Below are 26,909 nucleotides of genomic sequence, written 5' to 3' on the forward strand. Positions count from 1 at the left end.
AGCTGTGCTCTAGAAATGCCTCTGTGCACCACTGCCGGAGCAAAGCGCACTTGATTAGCCTGTCAAAGCGTAGCAGTTCATCTCGTGATTTTGTGCACAGCTCAGTCTGATTCGCATGCTTGACCGAAGGAGGTGGAAAGCAGGTCTTGTAACTACAGTTTTCTGTTTTCTTTTTTGGAATTGGAGGTCTGAGCATGAGTGAAAGGTGGAAATTTAATGAAAAGCTTTCTGCCAAAAGCAAGGAGAGCAAGAAATACTTGCAAAAGAGAACAAAAAGGTAGAAAAAAAGAAAGTTTATGCACTATGGCATCGCTTGATTGTGGCGATTGTGACAAGTGATTCCGATGAGGGAAGGTTCCTTGGCACTTATTGATGGTTGATGTGGTTCCTTGAGGCAAAAAGGTTTGAGAACCCTTGTGACAGGTAACATAGGGGACAAAACAGTGCACATTCTTGCTTTCCGTACTCATTTATGGCCCACCTAACTAACCGAACTGTCAATGGTCCTGAAGTTACGGATTTCAGCATGACAGACAGCCCAAAGGTTACCAGAAGTGTGTTTTCATGCTGTACGCTGCCCACCCACGAAAGTAGCCACCAGCATGGCAGACCATGCCAATGCAAGCATTTTAAATTTCCATTAGTGCAAGCAATCTGCTTATACCATAAAAATCCGCATATAAAATGAACCCGCATATATAATGAAAGATGCAATTTCGGGATAGCAAAAGTGAAAAGTTTTCACCCGCATATAATGTAAGCAAAAAAAGATCTCCAAAGTATTTATTTGCGCTGTACTTCGTGGAACCGCTCTGCATTTTTGCGTTCCACGCCACCCCACAACAGGCGTCAGATAGTGCCATGAACCTTCATGTGCCAGTTCTCATTTGCCCCCCTTGTGCACCGACATGCTTTATCGGAGAAGTTCCCGTACCTTGAGAAAAGCAGCCCACACTCATCTCGGGCGCTACATTGTCCTCCGGTTGTTCTAAAACTAGTGGGCCGCTTCCAGCTTGGATGCGGGATGGCAGCGCGCATGAGCGGCCAGCCATATGCGTAGCGCTCGCGTCTGTGTCAGTATCTGTGTCAGGGGTTTCGCGATCGTCATCCGGTGCGCATATTGTCTGCTGGAATCCCGTACTGGAGACATATTTTAATAGAAACTCTTTTTCGGTGCCTCTAAACGCGTTCAGTATCGTGCATTTCTCGAAAGCATGCAGACGTACTCCAGCATGGTTGGAGAGACCCATGCAATGTCCCGAGTGATCCTTTCACCTCCCTACATCGTGCAAGGTGTGATCGACTTTCTTACAGTCGTGTTTGCATCGTGGGCTTCGTGGTCGTGAGGATCGCGAGGTCAGCATGGTGAAACTGAAACCATTGAAACAGGTAGTCGACGCCATCAGAAATAGTGCCTGCTCTGGCTGAAAGCCTGATGTTGATGGTGCTAATTAATATCAAGGCTGGAACTGTGAATTTAGATTGAAATTTGTTTGTATCCGCATATAATATGAGGCAGTAATCTGTTACGGTAAAATTAAGAAAAGACCTGGTATTATATGCGGGTTTTTTATAGTAAATTAACTGTTTTTATGCATGAGTCTCCATGCACACTGACAGAGATGAACACTGGCGCAGAACACGAACTGTCCGCCCTCGGCCAGAACTACATTAAACATTGCAGATAGGTTGACGCACTAATTTTGGATGGCCATCTTAAAGAAGGCACTGGCTTGTGCATCGCTACACTTGGTACTGATCAGTGTTTCAGCCTTCTGAGAAATTACAAAATTTTTATTTCACCTGAACTTGCGGCCAGCTATCGAAAGCCTTTCAAGCGACACTTTCTGGTTAGGACACCTTCACCAGGATGAATTTTTCCTTAACTACAAAGTTTTTGAGAAAGCTGTATAGCTTTCCTTTGTAGCCATATGGCTGCACTTGAGTGGATGTCAATGTGTAATTACTCCCCGATTAGAAATCTACTTCACCTTGGGGGTTTCCCCTAAATATACATTCAACCTCACACTTGTTACGGCACCTAAATTGTCCCTGCAATTTAGAATCGACTTGAGTCGCATCGCAAGAGTTCACAAATGCATTGGCAGCTGTTGTGAGCCACACTGATGCAGCTGCGACTCGACTGCTACATGCATGCCATTCGGTCAGCAGTGTGACGTCGGGGATTATCCATGAGCATGAAGAAAGTAAATGGTGGTGGAAGTGTGTTGCGATTTTCACATTAATAACGGACCTTTTGCACATGAAAACACAGCTCACGGAGGACAGTGCTCGTGCACTCACTCGAGAGGCAGTATTGGAAAGTGCAGCACGGCCACCCAGCGCAGAGCAGACAACGCTGTGTATCAGTCCACAGGGTGTCGAAATAGACGTTAGTCTCCTCTGGAACCAGTCTGATTCATCCCTGGTAGACTTGAATTGTTATATTTATTAGGCAGTGAAGTTGCATGCTGGAAGTTAAACCTGCATTTGCCGATCAGAAGGGGTATCTGTTAGAATTTTGGCTATGTTTGACGACTATACCCTCGTCTCATTGTCCCAGGTCCCCCTTTCTTTTTTGTTTAGCCAACCGCGAACTGAAAGTTGATGCTAGTCAATTGCGCACAACTTAGCCAGCGCATGTCTTCGCCACTGATTGTGGGAAAGGAGTGGATGGCCAGAGATTGCTCAACTAGACGACTCTGTGACATTGAATTTATCACCTATGGAGTACTTCGGAGTCTGCATGTCGATGTACACTCACGCAGTAAGGCGTGTCTCCTTAGTAGATATTTTTTGATGCCCTTACAATATATTTTGTGTAGAAGGCCCATAAACCTTGAATTTGACACTGAACAAGTCAAATATCTTGCTAGAGAGTCTGACATAGACTTCTCATGGTACCTGCTCAAAACGTGCTAGCTCGTGCTCAGCACATGAGTGGCACCTTCACATGCACCAAAGCATGGCCAGCTCTAGTGCACTCATCTTTTGCAGTCAACGTCAGTGTTGCAGTAGTCATTTTCGCTTTCAAAATGCATCTACCACAGCTTTGAAAAGAGTCGTGATCATGTTGTCCTGGGTCCACCTGCACTAACTGAACTGGTGTTTCATCACCATGCGGCTGCACTCATTTGAGAACAAGTGTAGCCAGTACGAGCCAAATTGAAGAGACCTTGTATGTCCATGTAGGATTGCCAGCCGCAGGTGTGTTGGTCATAGTTACACAACACCTAGCCGCGGGGCCACAGTGATTAGGGCGTTTGACTGCTGTGCCGAAAGATGCGTGATCGAATCTTGGCCGCAGCTGCCACTTTTCGGTGGAGGCAAAAAACAAGGTATCCATCTACTCTGCGAGGTCAGTGTCCATTAAAGAACGCTGGGTGGTTGAAATTTCCAGAGCCCTCCATTACTGCATATCTCATAGCCGGAGTCGCTTTGGGACGTTATACCCCATTAACCAAACCAAACCATAGTCTACAGCATGATCACTGCATGGCAGGGAGTGCATCTCAACTAGAGAGTGGCCAGTACGACCATATTCAATCACTGGGACATGGCTCAAGAGCACGCTTCTAGATTAATGGCTTGCTTTTGCATGTCTTGTCCACTGTTGATGCTACATCCATGGTGCTGCCACATTTGGCATTACCAGTTGTTGGGCGAGTTGGTGTGCACGGTGATCCATAACAACAGTCCCGTCTGTCGCGCTGTTGTTATGGAACATTTGGCATAACATTGAAAACATCTAAAGCAAGCGCTCTGCGGGTTGGTGCTGTTCACTCATGTTGAATACTTCAGAGCATCTAAAGTCAAAAGTTTGGCTCGAATTAATTTAGAATATTCTATTATTTGGTCAAATATTAAAAAATTTCAAATACTTTCACACCTACACATCTTGCGTTTGTGCTCAGCAGGGAGCAGAGCTGCAATCAAGAGCACGTTTGGCTCCCATCTCTGTACGGCATGCACCAGGTGGCCGATGTCAGCCCCGCTTAGTCGGCCAGTGTAGCAGAGTTTGGAAACTCACCCTTCTTTGCCCCTGCAGGATCAGCTTCGAGGACTTTGCGTCGGCCTTCACAGACACTTGCGTTTGCCACCTGCCGGGTCGCGGTGGCTGGCGCGAGGAGAGTTTCCTGGGCGAGTGGACCACTGGTGAACGAGGCAGTGCACTGGATCGAGCTGGTGGCTGCATCAATAACCACTCAAGCTTTCTCCAAAACCCACAGGTGGGTCATCATCATCATCATCTCCTTTTTGGTATTGAAGTCCGCCTAGTCTGGATAATACAGCCTGCTAAATTTGGTTCCCTGAGGTTGTTTTTAGCTCATCAATAACAAGACTGCAGAAAACACAGGGATAAAGAAGTATTACAGGATGGCACTTCATCTGTGCCTTTGCTGCACATTTACATCGAGTGTGAAGGGGGAATTGAACAGCAGATGTGGAGTGTAATGAACGAGAAGATGGTGCAGTTTGCATGCACTGGCACAAAATACTTCCCATGGAGTCAGAACAATAATGCAGTGGAATGTTGAGCTAGTTGGTCAGCAAGCAGGATAAGAAACGCAGCTGAACAGACAACTGTGCACACAGAGAGGCACGCACACATAGACAAGGACGATGCTGCACTGACAACTAATTATTCACGCCTGCACACCCTCTTATTTCGCTGTCCTGCTGGCAAGCTAGGAATTCCATCTCATTCTTCAGTAAGGAAACGGAAGGCGTATCAACAGCATATTGTTCACCCGCCACAGTGATCGCTGAGGCTTCCATAATCTCTTCGTTTCATCATCAGCCTGACTATACCCACTACAGGGCGAAGGCCTCTCCCATATTCCTACAATTAACCCGGTCCTGTGCGAGCTGCATCCACTTGACCCCTGCGAACTTGTTAACCTCATTGGCCCACCTAATTTTCTGCCGCCCCCTGCTACGCTTTCCTTCCCTTGGAATCCAGTTTGTTACCCTAAGCGACCATCGGTTATCCTCTCTTCGCACTACATGTACTGCCCATGCCCATTTCTTCTCCATGATTTTCATTAGAATGTCAGTGACTTGTGTTATTTCTCTGACCCACTCTGCACGCTTCCTATCTCTTAATATTATCCCTATCATTTATCTTTCCATAGCCCTCTGCGTTGTCTTCAACTTAAGTAGAACCCTCTTTGTTAGCTTCCACGTTTCAGCCCCATAGGTAAGTACAGGTAAGATGCAACTGTTGTATACTTTTCTCTTGAGCGATACCGGTAAGCTGCTAGTCATAATCTGGGAGTGCTTGCAAAATGCGCTCCACCCCAGTCTTATTCTCCTTCGTATTTCCTTTTCATGGTCCAGATCTGCGGTTACTACATCTCCTAAACACAGTCGACGACCGATTTTTCGGACTCTCAATAGACCGCTAAAAATGTTCGAAAAATTGGGTAGTCCGAAAAAACAAATGTGCACCAAAAAAGCTCAATTTATTGCCTATCATTGACTTTAAGGCCAGGAAAAGTCACCAATGGTTTTCTCGCTTCCATGCTAACAGGATCACCTGAATTTCGACGAGAGTTGTAGTACCACCGTAAGCCGACGAAAGGGTTGCGACCGCTTGCATCAGCTCAGCTTGCGTCGGTTGCGCTGCTGCAGGTGAGTCATCGACGTCATCGCTCTCAGACTCCGCAAGCACTTGGAGAATAATTTCTGCATCTGTGAGCCTGGCACACAGTTCCAACTCGAGGTCCACGTCTGTGAACTCTGAAAACGAGGCGGTTTATGGAATTTCGACACCTGCAGTGCGAAGGTCTCACTGCCTGACAGCTAATCTATGACGCTCTCCTCGTCCAAGGCAGCCGACTCGTCATTCAGCACAAATCCCACGTGGCGGAAGCGATTGCGCAGCATTGTGGGTGCCACCGACTTTTACGCATCGGAGAGCATACTAAGTGCCCTAAGCAAATCGACACAGTAGGTATTCCCACTGTCGAGGCACACCACCACCACCAACCACTGGATCACAACACTGACTCCGTTGAGTGCCTTCTCGCTGCCGCGTTGCACGAAAAAAAAAAAAAAAAAAGCTTCCTATGAAATCCGTAAACAGCTTCTTAAAGAACTGAAGCCGATTCAATTAAATGCGAGCCACAGTAGCAACAGAACATAGTTCTCGCATCAGCACGACCACGGCTAGGCCTATTCGCTATGCTCGGCAACGCACGTGAGATGCACGGCAAACACAGAGAGGAACAGGCAATCGAAGTAATCAAGCTAAAAGAAAAAAAAAAGCACTCCGGCAGCAAGCAGCAACATTATTCCAGAAGCGGAAGCTGCTAGGCAAATAATATAGTCTTGATCCGGCATCAGTTTAGCTGAGGAGCGGCATGCAAGGCCGGCACCAGTTTCGAGGCTATGGAAGGAACAAGTCAGCGCCTTCTAACAAGTAAACAAACAAGATGTCGGCGACACCGCTCAGAATGTGTGGCAGTTGGCCCGGCTGAGGCTTGGAATGTCTGAAAAATCGAATAGCCCTCCGAGTGTCCGAAATTTTGAGCCACGTAATACATTGACTTTATAAGGTATGTCCTGGGGCTGGGAAAAATTCTGAATAATCAAGCATGTCCGAAAAATTGGGTGTCCGAAAATTCAGTCGTCGACTGTAGATATATTCGCCTACTACTTCCAGTGCTTCACTACCTAACGTAAACTGCTGTTCCTTCCCGAGGCTATTGAACATTACCTTAGTCTTCTGCATATTGATTTTCAAGCCTACTTTTTTACTTTTCCTGTCTAGGTCATCAATCATTCTTTGCAATTCATCCCCTGAGTTACTTAGCAATAATGTCATCAGCAAATCGCAGATTACTGAGAGATTCTCCATCTACTCTTATCCCTTACTGCTCCCATTCCAAGTCTCTGAATGCCTCTTCTAAGCAAGCTGTGAATAGTACTGGGGAGATCATGTCTCCTTGCTTAACACCTTTCTTTAAAGGAATTTTGTTACTTTTCTTATGCAGAACTATGGTTGCTGTGCACCATCTTCCAGCACTTTCACGTATGCTCATCGACACCCTCATTTCGCAATGCCTGTATGACCGCTGAGGTTTCTACTGAGTCAAATGCCTTTTCATAATCAATGAATGCTATGTATAAGGGTGGTTATATTCCGAGCATTTTTCTATCACCTGGTTGATGGTATGGATATGATCGATAGTAGAGTATCCTTTCCGAAAACCTGCTTGATCTTTTGCTTGGTTGCAGTCTAAAGTTGCCCTGATTCTATTAGCGATTACTTTGGTAAATACCTTATAATAGAAAGTAAGCTAATTGGTCTGTAATTTTTCAAGTTCTTCGTGTCCCCTTTCTTATGAATTAAGATACTGTTTGCGTTCTTCCATGGTTCCGGTATCGTCGATGACACCAGACATTGCGTGTACAGGGTGGCCAGTTTTTCTAGCACGATTTCCCCCCGCGCCCTTCAACAAATCTATACTTACCTGATCCCCTCCAGCTGCTTTCCCCTTTTCATACTTTCTAATGCTTTCCTAACTTCGTACTTCGTCACAGGTGGAACGTATGACTGCATTTCCCTACCGCCAATCTCATTATTGTCGTGACTTTGTTGGCTGCTGTAGAGATCAGTATAGAACTCCTTGGCTACTTTGACTATCTAGTCCATATTCGTGATGACATTGCCTGCCTTGTCCCTTAGCGCATACATCTGATTTTTCCCTATGCCCAATTTCTTCTTCACCGCTTTTACGCTTCCCCCGTTCTTTACAGCATGCTCAATTTTCTCCATGTTATACTTCCTTATATCGGCCACATTGCGCCTATTGATTAGCTTTGATATCTCTTCCAAGGTTTTGAAACTTTCATACTTTGGCGTTTCTTAATCAAATCTTTCGTCTCCTTAGACAGCTTACCGGTATCCTCTCTAACTATCCTACCGCCTGCTTCTGCAGTGCACTCAGTAATGTAATCTCTGAAATTATTGTTCATTGCTTCTAGGCTAATGTCGTAATCCTCAGTTAGAGCTAAATATCCATTCTGTAGCGAGATCCTGAACTCTTCTGCCCTCCCCCTCACTGCGAATTCGTTGTCCTTATTCTTTTTTAAAACTTCAACATTATGAAGGTCAGCTGGGAACTTTCATCTTTTTCATCTCTTACACTCTTTGCAGTGCACCGCATGGTTGGTGCCAGACTTCTGCGATGTTGTGGTGGTGTGTTCTCTGATCCTGTCATTCACACGTCTCCTAGTGTGGCCAATGTATGTACTATCGTGCGCAAAAGTGGAGAGACCATGGCTTCGGCGGCAGGAGCAGCTGCGGGTATGCACCGCGGCGCTGATATCTCAGGCTGCTCACTCACTGAGAGATTGCAGGCGTGACGCACAACCTTTCCCTTGCTCTCGGGCTGGCTGTCGCTTATCGTGACGGAAAGATTTCTAGCGCGGAATTTAATTACTCTGTTGCTGGCGGTCACGTCAAAGGGCAGCGCACTTCGTAAGGTGTTCATAGAATAACACCAGCTGTTCTGGATTAGCGATGTCCAGCATTAGTGAAGGAAGCGGACGATTGTGCTACCTCCCCTGACTTGACCCCGCACTTTTCTCCCCATAGAAGGAATAGCAGTTTATTTTAAAGCGATAGTTTTATTAATGCCAGGTCGAATAATAATGTCCGTCAGCATCAGAGGCGTCACCGTTTCCATACTCGAAGCCTTGAAAAATTGAACAACCCCGACCCCACCCCTTCTTTTTGAAACATGGCAGCCTCCTAAAATCACGAGTATGACTCTAAGAGATGGCATGAAAGTCTGCACTTCTCCTACCATGAAGACTATGATGATCCCATTGAGCTTGAAATCTTCAACTGAAAGAAACGCTGACGGTGGCAGGATCATGTAGTCTACGTCACTCGAAAAGAAATTGCTGGGATACGCTAAGTGATAAAAAAAAAAGCATTAATCTCGCTGTCATTTCATTATATAGACTGTAACATAATTATGTAGCATGCTGTAGGAAAGTTATACTGCTAACATGTGTCATGTGGCTTGAATGTCATTGATAACCCCATTTAAAGGAGTAGTAGCTTATTCTATTCGAAGAACCGTAGAGCACACTTCAGATGATGTTGTGAATTAAGATCCCGAGTATCTGATTGGCTACTGTGGCGCCGTGATATATTTTGTACCATATCTTTCGGTCATCGAGTTCTTCCAGCATGGAAAAGTGCAGTGACGACACAAAAGGTGACTGACAGTTGTTGCACGATATAACTGCGCGTGCCTGAATGCGCAGTGTGTTCTTATAGACGCTGACTTGTTCACACACGCGTTTATATCACACGGAATTATGGATACAGAAGTAGCAAGGGGCAACTGTTCCCTTTCGCTTTGCTTTAAGGGGGGAGGCTACCTTTGAATACCAACTTTTTTGTTTCTTGAGATAATTGAATGAAATTTTTAGGGTAGACTCATGGCACAGCCATTTGAATAACTGCATAGCTTCATGGAGCTGCGCTCATTGGTACTCAAGTTATAGAAGTATATCAGAATGGTTCACATGGGTTTCTTGTACCATGCCTGGAGAACTTGCAAAATGTGTTGGCACGATGAAATTCATTATGAAGGTTCCTGAATAGGTACCACAGGGCAAGACAGAGCCCTTTTTTCAATTTCCATGCTGAAAAATTGTAGCACTGCATTGAGGTTAGCACCACTAATTGGGCTTGCATTAGCCTAATTTTGATTGTTTATTATTACTTCCAGAATCAATATTTTGAAAAAGTGAGCTTTTCTTGCCCTCGGAAATTTATTCAGGCACACAATAAAAAAACCAGGTGGGAATACGATTAGCGGTTCCAGAGATACTGCGAGAATAAGCAAGCATACCATGAAAAAAATTCATTCTGAGAAAACGGCCCTTGAAGTTTAAAACAGCATTTTCAAGTCTAAAGTTTGTTTTTTCACTGCAGCACGTTGTGCCTCCACCTCCCCAATTCCCTCGGAAAGTGCATTTCCATGCAAACAGTGGACGACGCTGACGACGCGTTATTGCTTGCGATGACAGATGCGATACGGGAGGCTCAGATTGCCGAGGTTGATATGGTCGGTACAACAGGCACGCTTCAAACGCCGTCTCCTTACGTTGGCGCGAAAGATACGCAGTTGGAAGTGGTAGAGCAGTCGGTCTAGTAGTGGTGTAGCAGAGGCAGCACTGATAGAAGAGTCTCCGAGACCGTTGGCAACGCGCTTCGCTAACTTCGTGATTCGGACAGCATTCACAGAACGACGACGTATAGACCGTTTTACCGAGAGCAAGCAGGAGAGGAGGAAAATACTCTCTAACCAGATTCCTTGCGCCAGCCCATTGTTGCCAGTACCTAGTGGGCTGTGCATTCGCACGCTTCATGCATAGCAGTGCGGCCTTGCACCTTGGTATATTGTCATTTGAGAGACTTAAAGACCTTTATTAGCGCCCATTTTAGTGGTAATGTCATCGGGACAGCAATGCATGATCCTGGACTGCACAAACAATAAAAAAATTGCAAGATGATTGCTGAGAGCGTATGCGGGAAGCATGCATCGACGGTTCGTGTTCGGCTGTGATATGTTTCTGCTTCACCCCTTTCCAGTCTATCCTGATTTATTTCGCCTATGAACATTTTATGTAAGACAGATAGACTTAGTACCAATGACGAACTAACGAATATGATGCCCATTTCACTTTTTCCGCCGTACTAACCACGCACGCCGGGCAGGCCGTGCCTCCTCCAAGCTCTCTGCGCCAACGATACGGTGGATCTCTTCCGCCAGCGCAAGAGCCTGCTAAAATCTGTTCCTCATTTAAACAATAAGCCAACCGCAAAAAAATATTTCTTGGGGATTTCTGACCCATACCGTGTTATTGATAATTGCAATACAAATAAATTACGTAACACATAGCCGCTGGTGCGGCGTGCTGGCTCCATTGCTAAAGTGTCGCCGAAATTTACATCTTTCTTTTACTGATACTATGGGATCGGCAGTAAGGCAGTTCCATGAGAGACCATTTACTCTAGCGCTGAGCAATTACAAAGCGCCGTCGGATGTTCATTCGATGCGAAACAATTTAGGCCTAGCGATGACTAGGGAGTAGCGCTTGACGGGAGCGCCGTAGTCCGCCGTGCCAGCGGACGGCGCCGTTTTCGTAAGCACTGCTGTATGTGCTGCGAATTTGTCGTCTTTGTTCATGGTGTGGCTGGGAGTGCACGTTTTTCGACGTTTTGCTTAACAATACGTTGTACAAATGATGCTGCTACGACGTACGGGATGGGGATATACGATGTTGTTGCGCCGCAGGACGAACACCAAGACTGCATAAAAACGTCGACGGATGGTACTTTAGACACTACTTCTTTCATGTGCTCGTCTTGAAAGTATACACCGTTGAAGCAGGGCAGCTCGGTCGTATATCGAAATGGGTCGCATCACTTCACGTTAAATTAATGCGGCGATAACTGGAAAGCGTCTTTCGTAATATTCCGAAATATTCGTAATATTCCGCGTTCGGTAGCTGCCCGTACGATTCATTCGCTGTGTGTTTGTGTGTACAGTTACCATTGCGATTATAAAATATAATTGAAAATACATGGATCGTGAAAGATACAACAGATACACCCTCACTGCGGAAGTGGAGCGCAGTCCTTCACAGTCACCCCGGCCGCTAGTGATGTTTCCAACAGCTGCCGCCATGCCAAACGGATGGTATGCGGTTTGCTCGCGCGCTCAAACAAAGCACAAATAGCACCAAAATGTCGGATAGCTTTCACGAGCACCGCGAAACAGCACTTTTAAACTACCGCACCGCAGCGTCAACATGAACAGCACAGCCCAAGATGGCGTCAAGAGGAGCCGGAACAGACTTTTGGCTCATACGGGGCACCACCATCAAACTAAGATGGCTGCACCCAGGCATCGAAACTAAAAAGGTCTATACAGTGTTTTGAACTTATTAGCGCGCATCGTGGCCGACCGTGCGACAATCCACAAGGTGCACAAAACCGTTCAAAACACGTCACCAGAATCAGTAACGAGCGATGACCACGGCGATCTCAGAAATGGTGAGACGTGAAGCGATTCAGCGAGCGCACAAAGAACGCCAGCTCAGTAGGAAGCCGGAGCAGACGACGCACCGTGGAAGGGGCCACGCGTCAGCGTGCGCATCAACCAATAGCAGTCGCGCGATCTCCCGCATTCTCACGGAGCGCGCTTTGTCCAATCACAGCCCGAATTCGAGACGCGGGAAGCTCAACAATCCCTGTGAGGCCCCCAGTCACAAGTGAGCCATGCTTCTGCTACGCCGTGGACGCCGTCGGCGAAGGCCCAGGTGCCCCCTGCCACAAACAGACCCGCCTCCCTCCCTCTATCTTATTATTATTTTTTATTTTATTATTTTTTTTTTTATTATCATATCCCTTCCCCAGGCATAGCCCCCCATCAGTGTCCCTCTCATGAGGAGGCAATAGGGGGGCAAAGCACCCCACTCTTCGCTCCCCCCCCCCCCCTAGAATGCGTCCACCCCTAAATTTAAGAATCACTCAGTCAGTCATGGCGAAGGGCAAGCATTCACAAACAAAACAAGACCAAGATGGCGGCGCTCTGTTCAGCAGCAGAAAAATGGCGCGCGCGAAGTTTGGGTACTTTTGCCGTTCGCTCGCGACTCTGGGGCTGCCGCGCCCAGTTGTATATTTAATTTAAAGCAGTTCCACGATGAATTAGGTGTTCATAATCATAGAAAAGGTAGTTTATAACATATACAGCCGAGATATGTACTTTTTGAAAAGCCGACTTTTTCGCAATTTTTCAACTTTCGAAACCCGCGTCCCCCCATTTCTGACACATTAATCAGATTTGCCGCGACAGTGGCTCACGCTACATCAATTTATAAAACAGTAAAGACGCTCTAACTCTCTTGCGCCACCAGCAAAAACACAGCAAAAAAAAAAAAGCGGCTTTTCGCATCTTGCATATACAAAACTTTGTGTCTTACAGAACAAGTTGGTGAGCAGGCTAGCAATTTTAGTACGGATGCATTCAGGCACGTGCCATTTTATGGCGCTGACAAACAGGTCATCACATCTCGCGTGGTCTCGACACTTTCCCGTGCCTCCGATCTGGAGGAACTCAGTGACCGAACGATACAGTACAGGGCATCACCCGTTCCTCAGGAATGAAGATCTTAATACAAATCTTCATCTGAAATACCAGGGTATCTAGCAACTGGGAAAACAGGGAATCGTCAGGGAAATTTTATACACTGGGAAAAATCGGTGGAATGTCAGGGAAACCATCAAAAATTTCACCAAGTCGGGGAAAATGGAACGATATATTCGGCAGTGCATATTTATTTCAAGCTGGTGCACAGCAAGTATTTTATTCATGCTTTTTTTTTTTTTTTTTTTTTTTGCGGTCTGTTTAGCACATGGCTGCTGCGCCGCAAGCAAGGCAAAGATTGATATATTACTTTGACGCCAGTGCATGGCTGAGAGCTGCCACAAAAGAAGAACAAATATGCATGTAAGGGGGGCACTTAATAAAATATGCGGAAGCGCTGCGTGAGAGTAGTATGCAACAAAAAGCATGAATAACCGCACCGGCAGCGGCCAGCGCGAAAGCGATCGGCGCGCTGTGCTGCCAACGCGCGTGCAGCCATATTGGAGTGGGGTGGGCAGCCGCGTGCCCTGAGGCTGACTGGCATCAGTACACTTTCAATTTTCTCTAAACTTTTGGCGTTCTTAACTACTTAATACTAATAACCATTAATACTAATAACAGCCTTTTCACTATTGTAAATTGCAGAATATGATCAGTTTTGAATTATTCGTCTATGCTCATTATCGTCATCAGCTACAATTTTGAGGCTCTTCACTTGTCAGGGATTTTGATTATAAGGGTTTAGTAGACACCCTGAATACGCTTTCTGGTTCATGGAGCAAGAAGGCTTGCTCTGAGTCACCGATTGTACTAAGGTATTAGCGGGATTGAAAGTGGAAAGTATTGTGCAGTGGAGCCAGCTAATCAAGTTTAAAACGCATCACAGTTCCTGCCATGGGCAGAAAACATGAAATGTCAGTGCAATTAAAATGGTTTTTGCCTCTGCGGAGTCTAGTGAGTCAACAGAGCTTTACCGTCCTCTTAATTCACTAATGTGGGACTGCGCTATTTCTGAACACCTTGTGATGCCGCTCCCTTTGATGGTACCGTCAACAGCAGAGTAGCTGAATGCCACACTGGAAGTTTGTCATTCATGATAAGTGACAGCCCGAGAGCGAGAGAAAAGTTGTGCGTCACGCTAAGAACTCTGACAACATACACGCAGAGCGAGATAACAGTGCCGTAGTGAGTCCTCGCTGCCAATCCGGCAGTGAAAGCCGTTGTCTGTCCACTTTTGCTCACGATAATACTTGCAATGGCAATGTAATGGCAATTACCAATGACTCACCGAATAGGGGAATCTGATACACAATCTCTTGATTGCATTCAGAATACCTCGTTTCTTACACCAAAGTGGTAGGATTCTGGAAGCAGGATTTCCAATGATTTTACTATGCAGCACAGCAAAAAGCTTAGTGCTGCAGGAGAAGCAAAGAAGGAGAGAGAATGGCCACATGATGCAGACAGAAATGGTCCCTATGTTCATGGCTTTACCCACAGCCTGATAAAGATTGGTTAGAAACACGGCATTCTAATTACTCCTATGGCTCCCAACAAAGTAAAGTATGTGTGTGTGGTGAATGGAAAAAAGAATAAGTTAAGATGCAAAACTGCACACCAAATGAGGTATATTGAATGCATTCAAGGGGTTGTGTATCAGACTACCCTGTTCTGTGGAAGAAGTACATTGGCCAGACCGGAGATGTGTGAACAACAGGGTAAGAAAACACTCCACCACAGTATTGGAGAAGTCTGGGACTTATGCAAGAAACAAAAATGCCCAGCTCACCTTCATAACATTGAGGTTTTGAAAAACAGCAAGAACAAGTTGACACAAGAGATGCACCGCTAGCAGTGTGCAACTGCTTGCAGTTACATCACAGACAAGTTCCAGTCATAGCAGTGGTTACACAGCAGTTTTTTCATGACTTCTTGTTCATTTTTTTGCGATTGCAACCCTTGAGCAACCTTCTCTAAGAATTGCTACGAATTAAAAACAATTGTAAGAGCAACCATACTATGCTTTTTATGTGCCTCACATGATCTCAACAGGCCTGACATCGCGTTCAGCATCCGGCAGTTAGAGGCAAAATCTCGCGAGCGAAAAAAGTTCAGTTATAACTTATTTATCGCTTTATTGCACAATCCTTATGGGTGTTTGTGTTTTATGATGTCCTGCGCATCATTCCAGTGTCGGATATTACAACTAAAATTTAATACTCCTGCTCCTGTAAGCTAAAAATGGCCTATTTTTATCTATTAGTAGTGGCAGGCTTTGGTGAAATGTCCACTACAATAGTGAACCAAAGTAGAGGCATGTCCTGGAGGGCAATTTGTCCATCAGGTTGTTCAGCTAGATGCAGCCATCTTCCTCCTTCTCCGGGTGTGTTGCTTGCAGTACCGCCTCGACGTCCTGGATGACAGTGCAGTGGTGGTGCTGGCCTACCTGGTCCAGGACAGCGCAAGTGCTGAGGGACCCTCGGAGCACTTCGCCATCGGCATGCATGTCATGCGGGTAAGAAGGTCTTTCTTCCTGGATCGTCATTGCGGTCTTTAGACCTTTCAAGCACATATGTGCCTCTGCTATATAGCACTAGGTGGCAGAGAGTCAGCCATAAGGCGTGACCAATAGGAGGTCGGTGAAGAGGCTTCTGTCTTCTGAAAGAGATGTCCAGTAGAACCTCAGTAATTGGGACTCGGTTAATTCTGGAATCCCTTAACATAACTTGAAGAATTTTTGCAGTCCCAAAATTTCTAATGTAAATTTGACTGAAGTGGAAGCAGAAGAAAAATTGGTGGAGTTGTGAAATTCCCGGATTGGTAGAGATGTTTGATGTTACAAGGTTACGTGACATGACTGAGTGCGATGATTGGTTGGCAGAGTGTGTGAGGTCACAAGCATGTGGCATGATAGCCGAGTTAAATGGTGATGTGGCCAAGCACCAATTGGTAGGTTGGGCGTGTGAAGTCACGAGATCACATGACATGGCACAGTCGGAAGGTGCTCTGGCATTTGTGAACCTGCAACAGGCCAGTTCTTGCAGTGGCCGAATTACATGATGTAGGTTTTTGATTGATGGGTAGGGGTTTGCAATTATTCGAAATTTTGAATATGAATCAAATATGTTTGTTATTTGATTGACATTCAAAAAACAATGTTCACAATTATCGAATATGCGAAAATTACTGAATACACTGAAACATTTAGACTTTGGAGCAGTTTCACCTCACTGCGTGCTCCACGGCAATGCTTGACCACATGGACTGTGCAGTGAAGCATCCTCTAAACATGACGGGGCTGTTCTGGGAAAAGGGACCTTCCCTTTTGAGAAGGCCTCCTCAAATGTATGCACAAAACACTTCACGAAACTGGGAAAACGCATTGTGTTCTCATTTTGGTTTCATCTCAGATGCAGACAACCATCATGCAGGTGTTCATCAGGTAAAATTACCCCGCACCTCCACCAAGTGAAATGTGGATTCAATAGTTGATTAGAATGTCTAGCGCTGGCAGTAATTCGGGCACAGCAGGATCGGAATACCAGCCGCAGGGCACAGCTTCAGCGCGAGAGAGATGGGCGCCGGAGACCAGCGATGGTGATGGCGATGCCGCAGCGTTGTTTCTTCTTCGTCTTCTTTACAATAGAAACAGTTTTCGACAGTTCTTTCAGGCCCGTTAGTTAATTCGAGCTTTGGGTTTATTCGGACATTTTTTCTAGTCCTTTGAAGGCCGAAATAATGAGAGTTAACTTTGTTCAGCAGCCATATGACAGCTCCAGCCGATTTCATGCAGGTTGTTCCTGCACAACAAATCGGTATGCAGAATTCTGTATAAAATTTGTACTGGATTTTTCAGCAGGGATATACGCTTTTGTGTGGTTCTAGTTTCATTTTTTTGCAGATGTCATATGCATTTTGAAATAAGGCAAACAGTGATTGCTTTCTTTTTTTCTTTTCTTTTTCACTGATGAAATCTTCGATATTCGAAGGCATTTTTTTCTCCTACTAATTTGAAATTGATTTGTAATTGCAAATTTAAATACAGCCAGACCCACTTATAACACAACCGGTTTTAACAATATATCGGATATAACAATGGGCAGCCGCTGCACCATCAGGTTTGTCATGTGTTCTATGGTAAAACAAACCTCTTATTACAATGGTGTCGTATTTTATTATCGGTTATAACAATCAAATATGGTCACTGAAAGTCGACAAAAACACTGAAATGCAGCGACAGCAAAAGCGCGCGCGTACGTGGCGATGTCGACAACGGTGGTGCAGCGACAGTAGAAAAAAAAATTGGGACAGAACACGTAGAGCCGATGCGTTGCTCGAATGCGCCAGGGAAGCTTGCATGCCGCAGAGATGCAAGGGAGGGCGGAGCGCTTCCTCACGTGGAGGGGGAGGGAAGACATAAGACACTGCTAGGCACGGGTGTTCTGAGGGAGAGCTTTGAGCTACTCCCCTTCAAGACCGCTCGTGGTCTAGGGAACACGGTAGAGCAGTTCATTCTGAGGGTGCGCTGACCAATGTGCGCTGCACATTGGCCAGCGCACATTGGCACAATCTAGCGGGGGCACGCCACCGCATCGCACCTCGTCATGCAGACGTCCTTTTTTCTTCCCTTAACATTTTTTTTTTTTTTTTCAAATTTGTCAATGTTATGCATTTTTGTATTCTTTTCCTTTGTTTTTATGCCCAATGTATGACACTTTCTCACCGTTGTCTCCCCTCCCTTATGTAATGTCCCTGATAGGGATCTTTAAGGGAGTAATAAATGATGATGATGATGACAATCTAAGAATCCTTGCTGCTTTCGTGGTGCTGCGAGGATCCCGTCGTTTCGCTACAGTCATAATGGGAAAGTATGGATGACTCTAAACCTTTTCCGTGGGTGGCTAGTCGAGTTTGATAAGTGGATGCAGCGCTTAAGGCAGGAAGGTGGCATTGGTGCTCAGCAATTGCACTGCGCTTCAAACAGCTCTGAAGCTCTTGCATGTGGAAATTTTTTCCTCCCACCTAACACCACTGCAGGCTTGCAGCCTATAGATTCAGGCATGATTGCTTGCTTCAAGACACTGCATCACTGACATGTTCTGAGCAGGCTCGCGCTATACCTCAACATTTCTGTTTGAGAATGCCGACCGGCGCCAGACTTGAAGATCTCGCTCCCGATGGCAGTGCAGTTCATTTTGGAGCATGGGCAAAAGTAAGCTCCTCCATCATCATGAACTGCTTCAGGAAGGCAGGCTTCGCAGGATTTGAAAGCTAAGGATTTGAATGCTTCTGTGCACGCGCACTGGACTCTGTTGGTCGCTTTTGTACCTTAAGTTCACCCCTTATGTGAAACATCTTGTATAATTTCACAGCTTAACTCATACGCAGGTACTCAATATATTTGCAGCCTCGCATACAATCGGTAAGTACCTTTGGACGTTTTCATTACATTAATAAGGAAAGCACACACACAATCCCTGCAGTGTGCTGCGAAGAAGCAGACTCACGACTCAGAGTCCCTACATCACTTTGATTACCTAGCCGCTCGTCAAACCACCGGAATAAAAAGAATGAAAGCAGAGATTACGAACGCACAGAATCGGCGCTCACTCTACATTCCCGCGCATCGCGCCTTTTGACTGAGCAGCGCCAGCAGCACATCTCTCTTGACGGAAAAAAAAAAAATCTCAACCCAGGACCTGCAAAAATATTCTTCCCTCTTCTCCTCCAATCAGCACGGGTCTTTAAAGAAAAAAGGCGCCTCGACGTTATCCTGATGTACAGGATAAGGGCACCCAGAAAAGTGGTCAGAATCAGGAAAAGGTACAGGAAGAGATCAAGCTAACCAGGATTATGAGCACCAATGCTGAGCTGCTTTTCTCAAAAGGGGTCAAGTCTAAACATTTTGCAGACGTTGAGAGTGGACAAGCTCTTCTGAAGAATGGACAGGAAAGGCTCGCAGTGGCACTGTCCAAGCTGGAGTCATCAAGACAAGAGAAGAAATAGTGCCTTGAAGTTGCAATTTTAAGAAGTGGCAGTTCTGAATTCTACAGAGGTTTTATATTAAGACAACTAGCTACCTTCTTTCCAAGGCTACAGTGTTTATAGTGTAGTTGCATATCTCGTTATGCCTTCCCTCTGAATAAAAACTGGCTTTGTTTTAGCAAAACCTCCTGTTTGTTTAATTTGGGGCTTTTGTAGGAAAGAACAGCACTTTAGACTGTATTTGAGCTTGAAGCTTGTTTTTGCATGGCTGTGCTCGTTATAAACATCTCAGCAACTGGGTTCCAGAAATAAAACCTTCTTTATTTAAACTCTTGAAACACATTTTTTTTTTTTTTTTTTTTGCTGCAAAAGCTCGAATATTTGCTACAAAATGTCATATTTCTTGCTACAAAACTTGAAATTTCTGCTACAAAAGCGGCTACAAGAAGCCAGTTTCCAGTTCCACCACTGTGTTAATCAGAGCTTCATTATGCCGTTATGTTCTCAAGTGCTGCATTGTTGTGCCTGTATCAAAGTAGTTATTTATTCCAGAAATATCATGGAAAGGAAAAGAGAGATATGTTCTAGCTGCCCTCATCATCTGTCGCTGCAAAGGTTGATATGGAAACAGTGCTGAGGCATGCTCATATCGCTATTTTGCCGAATCCACACTCGCGCTGTCTCCTTGCCACTGCCTTCATTTCAGTGACACTGCAGTGACAACAGAGAGCTGCAGTCTAAGCTGCTGCAGAGTGTTTCAACATAAAAGCAGCATAGAAAGAGCCACAAAAAAAAAAAAAAAAGCCTTGCAAATTCTGGAGAAGGATGCTGTGGCTGAGTTTGGTGGAGCTTTTCACAGAGGGCGAGACGAGGATCAATGCCCTCGGCTCCTGAGTGACATACCCTAGGTCTTGCAGGCTCACTTGTACAGCTTTGTTAAAGCAAAGCTTTATGTCTGTGTTTGGTAGTCTATCATATAATTTGGTAGCTTACAAATATATGCTAATGGGCAAGGTAATAGAGGCACAGATTAAGGGACCGGTGATCAAGGGAGTTCAAGGCGCATGCATGTGAACGAGGTGTGTCATGTCATACTTTCAAAGGTGGAGCTTAAATGTCCCCCAAATGTCTTTTCTTTGTTTGGCAGAGCTGTGCAGACACCCTGTGAGTGCTGCTGCGCAGGGTTGTCATGATTAACAGTTGCTGCGAAAATTCATTTTAACCGAAGGACAAATTCGCCTTAAATTTTGCATAGAGTCCTACGGGAAGGCAACCAGATGGTCACCCATTGTTCATCTTTAGAGAGAGTTTGCCTTAATGAAAGCCAACCCTGTAGTGCTCCACCACCTCAACCCCCTTCGGGCGGTGTACTCTGTGTTTGCAGGTGGAGGTGAACCGGCAGTTCCGTGTGCACATGCTCAAGCCCAAGGTGTGCAGCTCGGAGTATGTGCGGGCACGGGGTGTGTTCCTCGAGTGCCGACTGCAGCGCGGCCGTTACTGCCTGCTGCCCACCACCTTCGAGGCTGGTCGGACGCGCCGCTTCCTTCTGCGCCTCCTGTGCCAGCAGCCCCTTGACGCGCGGTGAGTGCCATCGTTTTCTGCCCCTCCTATGTGACTGACCTATATTCATAGGGCTTCTGACCAGCCTTGGTGTTATGGCAAAAGCTGTTATAGGGCCCCTGTAATGGTACTTTTTCCAATACTCTAGTGGAAGAAATCCATAGACGTAAGTATTCGAGCCAAATTTAAAAGCTTTGCGTGAAGCAGATCATCTACAAATAATTTTAAAAAGCGCTCCTGGTGACTGCTCGCAACCGATTAGGGCGACACGTTCCCCTCGCGCTGACCTCCCATGTGACGTCACTCGAGGCTTGCTGGTTGCGCCCACTCATTGGACGCTCCCAGGTGATGCGGCCGGAATGGAGCACAGTGGGCTGCCGTCTTGGCTTGTTTTCTTCATTTTTCTCTTCTGAGTCGGTGTGCATTGAGTTGATGGTGGAGGAAGAGCGTCATTTTCGATCACTAATGTTTTCGGTGTTAGTGACGCTACCTTAAAAATGTTTGTGCTTAGGAGATGACTGATGGGATACCTTTTACTCGTGTGTATTTTCTATCTTTAGCAAATAGCTTTTCATGGGCCCTTTAAAGCTCAGTAGTGGTTGCCATAAGTCATCCTGCGCCACCACCGCGGATGAGTGTTGCCACAACCAAAGACAAGAAATGTAGTGTGGGGAGCATCTTGGGGGTAGTCACGGCCTGCAGACAGCCTCACGAAGACTCCTTTTCCATCCGTGGGACCGGTTTCTCATTTCTACAGCTCAGAGGCTGCAGTCACATGCTCGACTTTCATATGTTTGTATCGTCACAGTGTTTGTGCCGACTCACTTCATCTTTCACTCCGAACTCCCCCTGGCAATATGCTTGATTGCTGCACTTTCCGTCTGCAGTGACCGCCGCACAAAATTCTCCGTAAGGAAAAGTTTTGTCCTGTTGAGATTCTCTCGTTGCCTAAACAAAATGCTAACCACTAGAGAAAGCCGCGAGCTTAAGAATTTCTGTACCTGTGGCTTATTTCATTTAGTTCACTTGTGGAATTGGCCTGCAAAGCGATACAGTGCTAAAATGGGGGATAAATGACAATACTAAGATGTTGCGACCCACACAAAAGAGTGTAAACGAGTTTTACACATTCCGATGGTATGTGCACTTAGAAAGAAAAACGAACAAGAAGTTAAGGAATATACAAAGATAAATTTTTAACAATAGGTCTGCTATTCAGAAAACTGGAATGATGGATAGCTGTGAACAGTTTTAATGCATGAAGGTAATCAGTTTTGTATTGTGATATTGCCACGAAAAAAGTTTTTTGATGCCACTAGTAGTGGTCTTAAGGGGAAACAAGTTATTGCAGTTAGAAAATTTAGTTCGATAACCATGTGTGATGCAATATAAAAAAAGAATATTGCCGATGAATGAATCTAGGGAGCATACTAATGTGGGAATGACGAGAAAGCTGTTGTGTTTGGCCAAAGACAAATCCAGCCGGTTCTAGGGGTGCCTAGTCCTGAAACCTGGACTATAGTGCCTAGAATATACTGGCTAGTGTGACGAGCGCCCGCGCTTCCCTATGGGCGAGGATGGCGCTACTATTTGCAATGAAAGCCAATCGTTAGCGGCAGAGGGCGCTGCTTGTCGGGAGGGTACCACCTGAGCAGACGACGCAGTTTTCTCTCTTCAGAATACGGCAATCTGTTGGTGTTGTGCGTGCGTGTTAAACCTGCTTCTGCGCCTCTTTTGCTTTCACGAAGGTGCAGTAGTTTATTTACGGTGTAGGTGTTTGCTCATGCGAGTCGTTCCGCACTTCTACCTGCTCGGCGACGATTGCATCCTTTTTTTTTTTTTTTTCTCTCGTTTTGTGCGCGCATTCTGTGCTCGCCTGTATCCCTTCTTTTTTTACTGTGTCGCCAGTGGTGAAGCGCGGTTCCCGATTGTTGTTTCCCCAGTGCCTCTCACTAGACTGCAGAGAAAAATGCCAAAGAGAAAGCGGTGGTGCACAGAGAAGACTTGCTTTTTTGGCAAACGGGGCTACCGCTAGAACAAGGAGCGTACGTATTACTGCGCTATCTGATGCTACGTAAGTACGCATTCTGTACAATGGGAACGAAGCATCGATAGAAATGACGGAAGGTAAACGGCAACTGCTTTTGTTGGCGAGAAACATTTTTAGAGCATGCAGTTATATTCACAAGGATGCAAACCTGGGCGAGTCGGTAACGGTGCTCCATGGCAGTGTGTAGCACAAAGAGTGTACACAGGCGCTACAGACAGCACCTGTGTTGTGTACTTTTTCTGTGTCCCTCGATTGTCCTTTTGCGCTACACATATGTCATATGGATGCAGTTATATATTAGGCGCATGTTTCACCGTAAGCGCGGCATTACCAACGAGCTTCATCGCGATTAACCGGCCGCGTCTCGTGCATATTGTGTATCTGAGAAAAAAAAAAAAAAACTTCGTACCACCTGTGCAGCCCTGTGGTGTACCACCCGAAAAGATGCGCTGAACGATGCTGACTTCTGGTTTACAGCTCATTTTGATAATGGTGGGCTAATTTATCCCTCTGTTGACCTAGCAAAGGCTGTAAGAGTCATGGAGGATGCATTCACTGCGTTTTTCAGTAAAAATAAGCTGCACGAAACAGCATGCAGGAGTTTGCGCAGTGTCTGCACTCTTTGACATTTCCTCAGCTAGGGTGTCCCGAACACGGAAAAAATACTTTAGCAACAGCGCTTAGGTTCTACATTCTTTTACGATTTCGATTCCTTGTGAAAGGTTTGAACAGAGAGCGTGAAGGACAAAGGCAGCGGCAGAAGTATTTGAAGCTGCGGCACTGCCAATAATTCAAGGTAAAGCTCAAAAGTCGAATGCAGGTTTGCATAACTTGTATTAAGCATGTGTATTTTGTATCGTGTATTTGTGCTGTCTTGTGTTGAGAAGCCGAAAAAAAGCTCTTTCTCGGATGAAATAAAAGCTGAATTTGTCCCGAGTACCATTCTTTATTTCCATATTATTGATATGTAAACACATACGCATACTAAACTGTATGGCCTGTGATAACTGCTATCAGCAGGTGTGCCGTCTGCTTTTTCGCAGAAATGCGAAAGCAAAGAACAAAATACAGAACACAAATCGGAACCTGGCACGCGCACAATGTTGCGTTTTCTCTTCTGTAAATATAAAAACAAAAGACCCTCAACGTCTTCACTCAGCAGTGCTGACAGAAAATGTTATTGCCTGCGAAGAACCGGCAGGGTAGATATCAGATATATTCTCCGCAACCTGTTGGCATCCGGCGACGCTCACAGGGCAAGCGGTCGCACTGGCGTGCGGAAGCAGCACCCTCTTGCATAGCAGCGCCTCGGCACGGCCGCCGGCGGCTTTCATTGCTATGCGAGCCATCCCAGCCGGCGCGCTCGACACACTAGTCAGTATATTCTAGGCACTATACCTGGACAAATATTTCTCCCGCTGCAAAAATTTTGAGAAAGCTGTATAGCTTTCCTTTGTGTCTGCCTGGCTGCACATATCGGCACGAAACAATGTCCCTTATTCCTAATCTTCTCCAGCTTAATAAGTTCCCTCAAGCTCAATGGCCCTCCGCTATAGCTGATACTTTCATTGTCCTGGCTTTCATTTCACAGCTGACATAAAGACATTCACTTAGAATTTTTTCTGGGAAGCATTGCCTGGGTAACGCCTTTTTATCAAAAGTTGTGGGCTTAGATCCTACCAACAGCATGTGGTAATTTTTTCTTCTGCATTCTCTCGAATTCTTTTCCTCTGCTAATTTTGCACTTTGATCAGCATTGCCATCACAAAAAGAAAAACAGTGTTTCCCTGTGCTTTCCTTAGTTTCAATGGCTATTGGCTTCGGTAATATACAGTAGAACCTCGGTGATACATTTTTCTTTTAAATGTTGAGAAAATATATGTATTATTCTGGAAAGGGTATCATCCGAACCGGCCAAGTTGGAAAAAATTAACTGTTGAATGAGGTACAAAGGAATTAGAATTGAGGCTTTCATTGCATAAAAGTGTAGATTGGAATTTGTAGACATCAAGTATGAACAGCTCCTTTTTTTTGTAGCTCTCGCAGAATTCAGTCCGTATTTGCATTGTCCCAATCAAGGAAGAGATTTAGTCAAAAATCCAGTTCTTAGAGGGCGATGATGAGCCAAGATTGCTTCCTTGATTCCTTCTGGATGCTTTGCCTCCTTACACCAGTGACATGGAGAAGCCATCGCGATGGCTTAAAGTCTCTGTGTTTTTGCTCATGCTTTACTGAGTGAATGATGTCACTTGTAATGGCCACTTCTCTTGCGTATTGTGGCAACTTCCCAAGCTTATTTCAGGGAATGTGTGTGGATTTGGCACCTTCATCATTTCTTCAGGAGAGGGATTAAAAAAGTGTCCTTGCTCCTGGTGCAGAGAGCTGCTCAAGGACGTACCCAGTGCCAAGCTGCTTCCGTGCCAGAGTGCGCCCACCCTGGCCACCATCATTAGGGTCATTGGAGCCAAGAATCTCGAGCAGCAGGACCCTTTTGGAGGTGAGCAGTGCAGTCTGGTAGTGGCAGCACCACTTAGTGTTGCGAGTTCTTCAGCCACAGTGGTCAGGGTAATTCGAAACGAACAGCAATTCAGAAGTGGCACAGCAGCTTTGAGTTTTGCAGCCAACCTGAAGGTCTGTCTAATCATGTTAGCCACCCGCCTGCCAGCACCTTGTGCTACTTTTCTAAACATGCAGCTCTTTCCCCAGTCTTGTACAGCATAGTCCACTATTAAAGGGAACATTAGGCCGTGTTGCTGCCGCGCTTTTTAGAAAGCACTCCCAAAAGAGCCAGCGACAAATGATTATGCAAGGTGCATATGCAGTAAGCATGGCCGACTGCTCTTCCCGAACATGCACTTTATGCTGTTCATTCTTGCCATTGGTCAGCGGCAGTGCTTTGCAAAGTGTTAAGACCACGCGATTAATGTTCCCTTTTTAACAGTGGACCGTAGTGTACCTGCTGCCTTGCGCACTGTGCAGCCTTTACTGTCCATTTGAGGCATAGTTGTACGATGCTTCGTACCACCTCTAGGGCACTGTGTGTTGATCTGTGTGTTGATCTGTGAAGTGGTAACAGTGTGTATAGGTGAACTCTAGCTCTAAATATGTCCTGTAGAGTTACACATTTTCTTTGGGTTAATACATTCCGAGCTGACACCATTTACCCTTTGCCTTATTCAAGTTCTCTACAAGCATTAGTCGGATACAGCTCAAGTGTGCAGTAACTGCCACACACAGTTATTTCAGGACAGGAAGTAGTCTGCTGTTAAAGCTTTTCTGATTTCCTAAATAGAATGCTAAGCATCAGCGCAAAAATTTCATTGTCGCTGGCCTATTTGATAACGTCAGATTGTAAATTGGTTTATAGAAAAGAAAGTAGCACTATCTGTTACACTTCTCCGTGGCCACCTGAACCGCGCCGTTAGGGAAGGAAGGAAGTTTGGAGTGAGAGCGAAAAGAGATGCCTTAGTGGAGGGCGGCCGAGTAATTTCAACCACCTGGGGATCTTTAATGTCAACTGACTTCGCACAGCACACGGATACCTCTTTGTTTCACCTCCATCGAAATTCAGCCGCCTGCAATCGGGTTTGAACCTGGGTACTCTGGTACAGTAGTCGGGCACCACTGTGGCAGGACTACTACCATCAAATCTCAAAGACAAAATCAGAAGTTGCCGACTATGAACTGTAGTAAGCAGCATGTGTATTACTCCGCGGAACAGTAAATAAAATGAGTTTTTGAAATAAGGTCAGATTTCAGAAACTTATTCCATTTACTGTTCAGCAGAGTAGTACACACGCCACTTACCATGGTCTATAGCCTGCAACTTCTCCTTACTTTTTCTTTTTTTAACATTTGTATCCTACTGTATAGCATATGCCTCACATGTAAGCATATATACGCCTGGCATGCAATGTTTGGCGTATACTATCAGACTCCTGAATATTTGTGCCAGCTTTGCCGAAGCGGGAGAAGTGAAAGTCAACAGTCAACAAGCAGCCCTCATCTTCAGTCATTGACAACTGGTGGAGACCAGGGCACTGTGAGAATGCATGAAGAAGCGGCCAATGTCAGAAGTGTACTCATGTGCTCACGCACAGAGAGAATGTTAGCTTTACTTCTCCAGCATGTAC

At 45.6% G+C, this 26,909-nt stretch overlaps 1 protein-coding gene across 2 annotated transcripts in view; it reads left to right on the forward strand.

The window, feature by feature from the left end:
* Nucleotides 1-26,909, forward strand: part of LOC146201115 (calpain-5-like) — a 96,252-nt gene that overhangs the window by 49,193 nt on the left and 20,150 nt on the right. For both annotated transcript variants that reach the window (XM_084595645.1, XM_084595646.1), the window contains exons 8-11: nt 4,049-4,229; nt 15,580-15,696; nt 20,551-20,747; nt 25,155-25,273. In XM_084595645.1, coding sequence (XP_084451771.1) covers nt 4,049-4,229; nt 15,580-15,696; nt 20,551-20,747; nt 25,155-25,273 — 614 coding nt within the window. The remainder of the gene's footprint in view (nt 1-4,048; nt 4,230-15,579; nt 15,697-20,550; nt 20,748-25,154; nt 25,274-26,909) is intronic.

This window comes from Amblyomma maculatum, chromosome 2, assembly GCF_055883805.1.
Source record: "Amblyomma maculatum isolate TAMU_Amacu chromosome 2, ASM5588380v1, whole genome shotgun sequence".
In the NCBI taxonomy this organism is placed as follows: Eukaryota; Metazoa; Arthropoda; class Arachnida; order Ixodida; family Ixodidae; genus Amblyomma; species Amblyomma maculatum.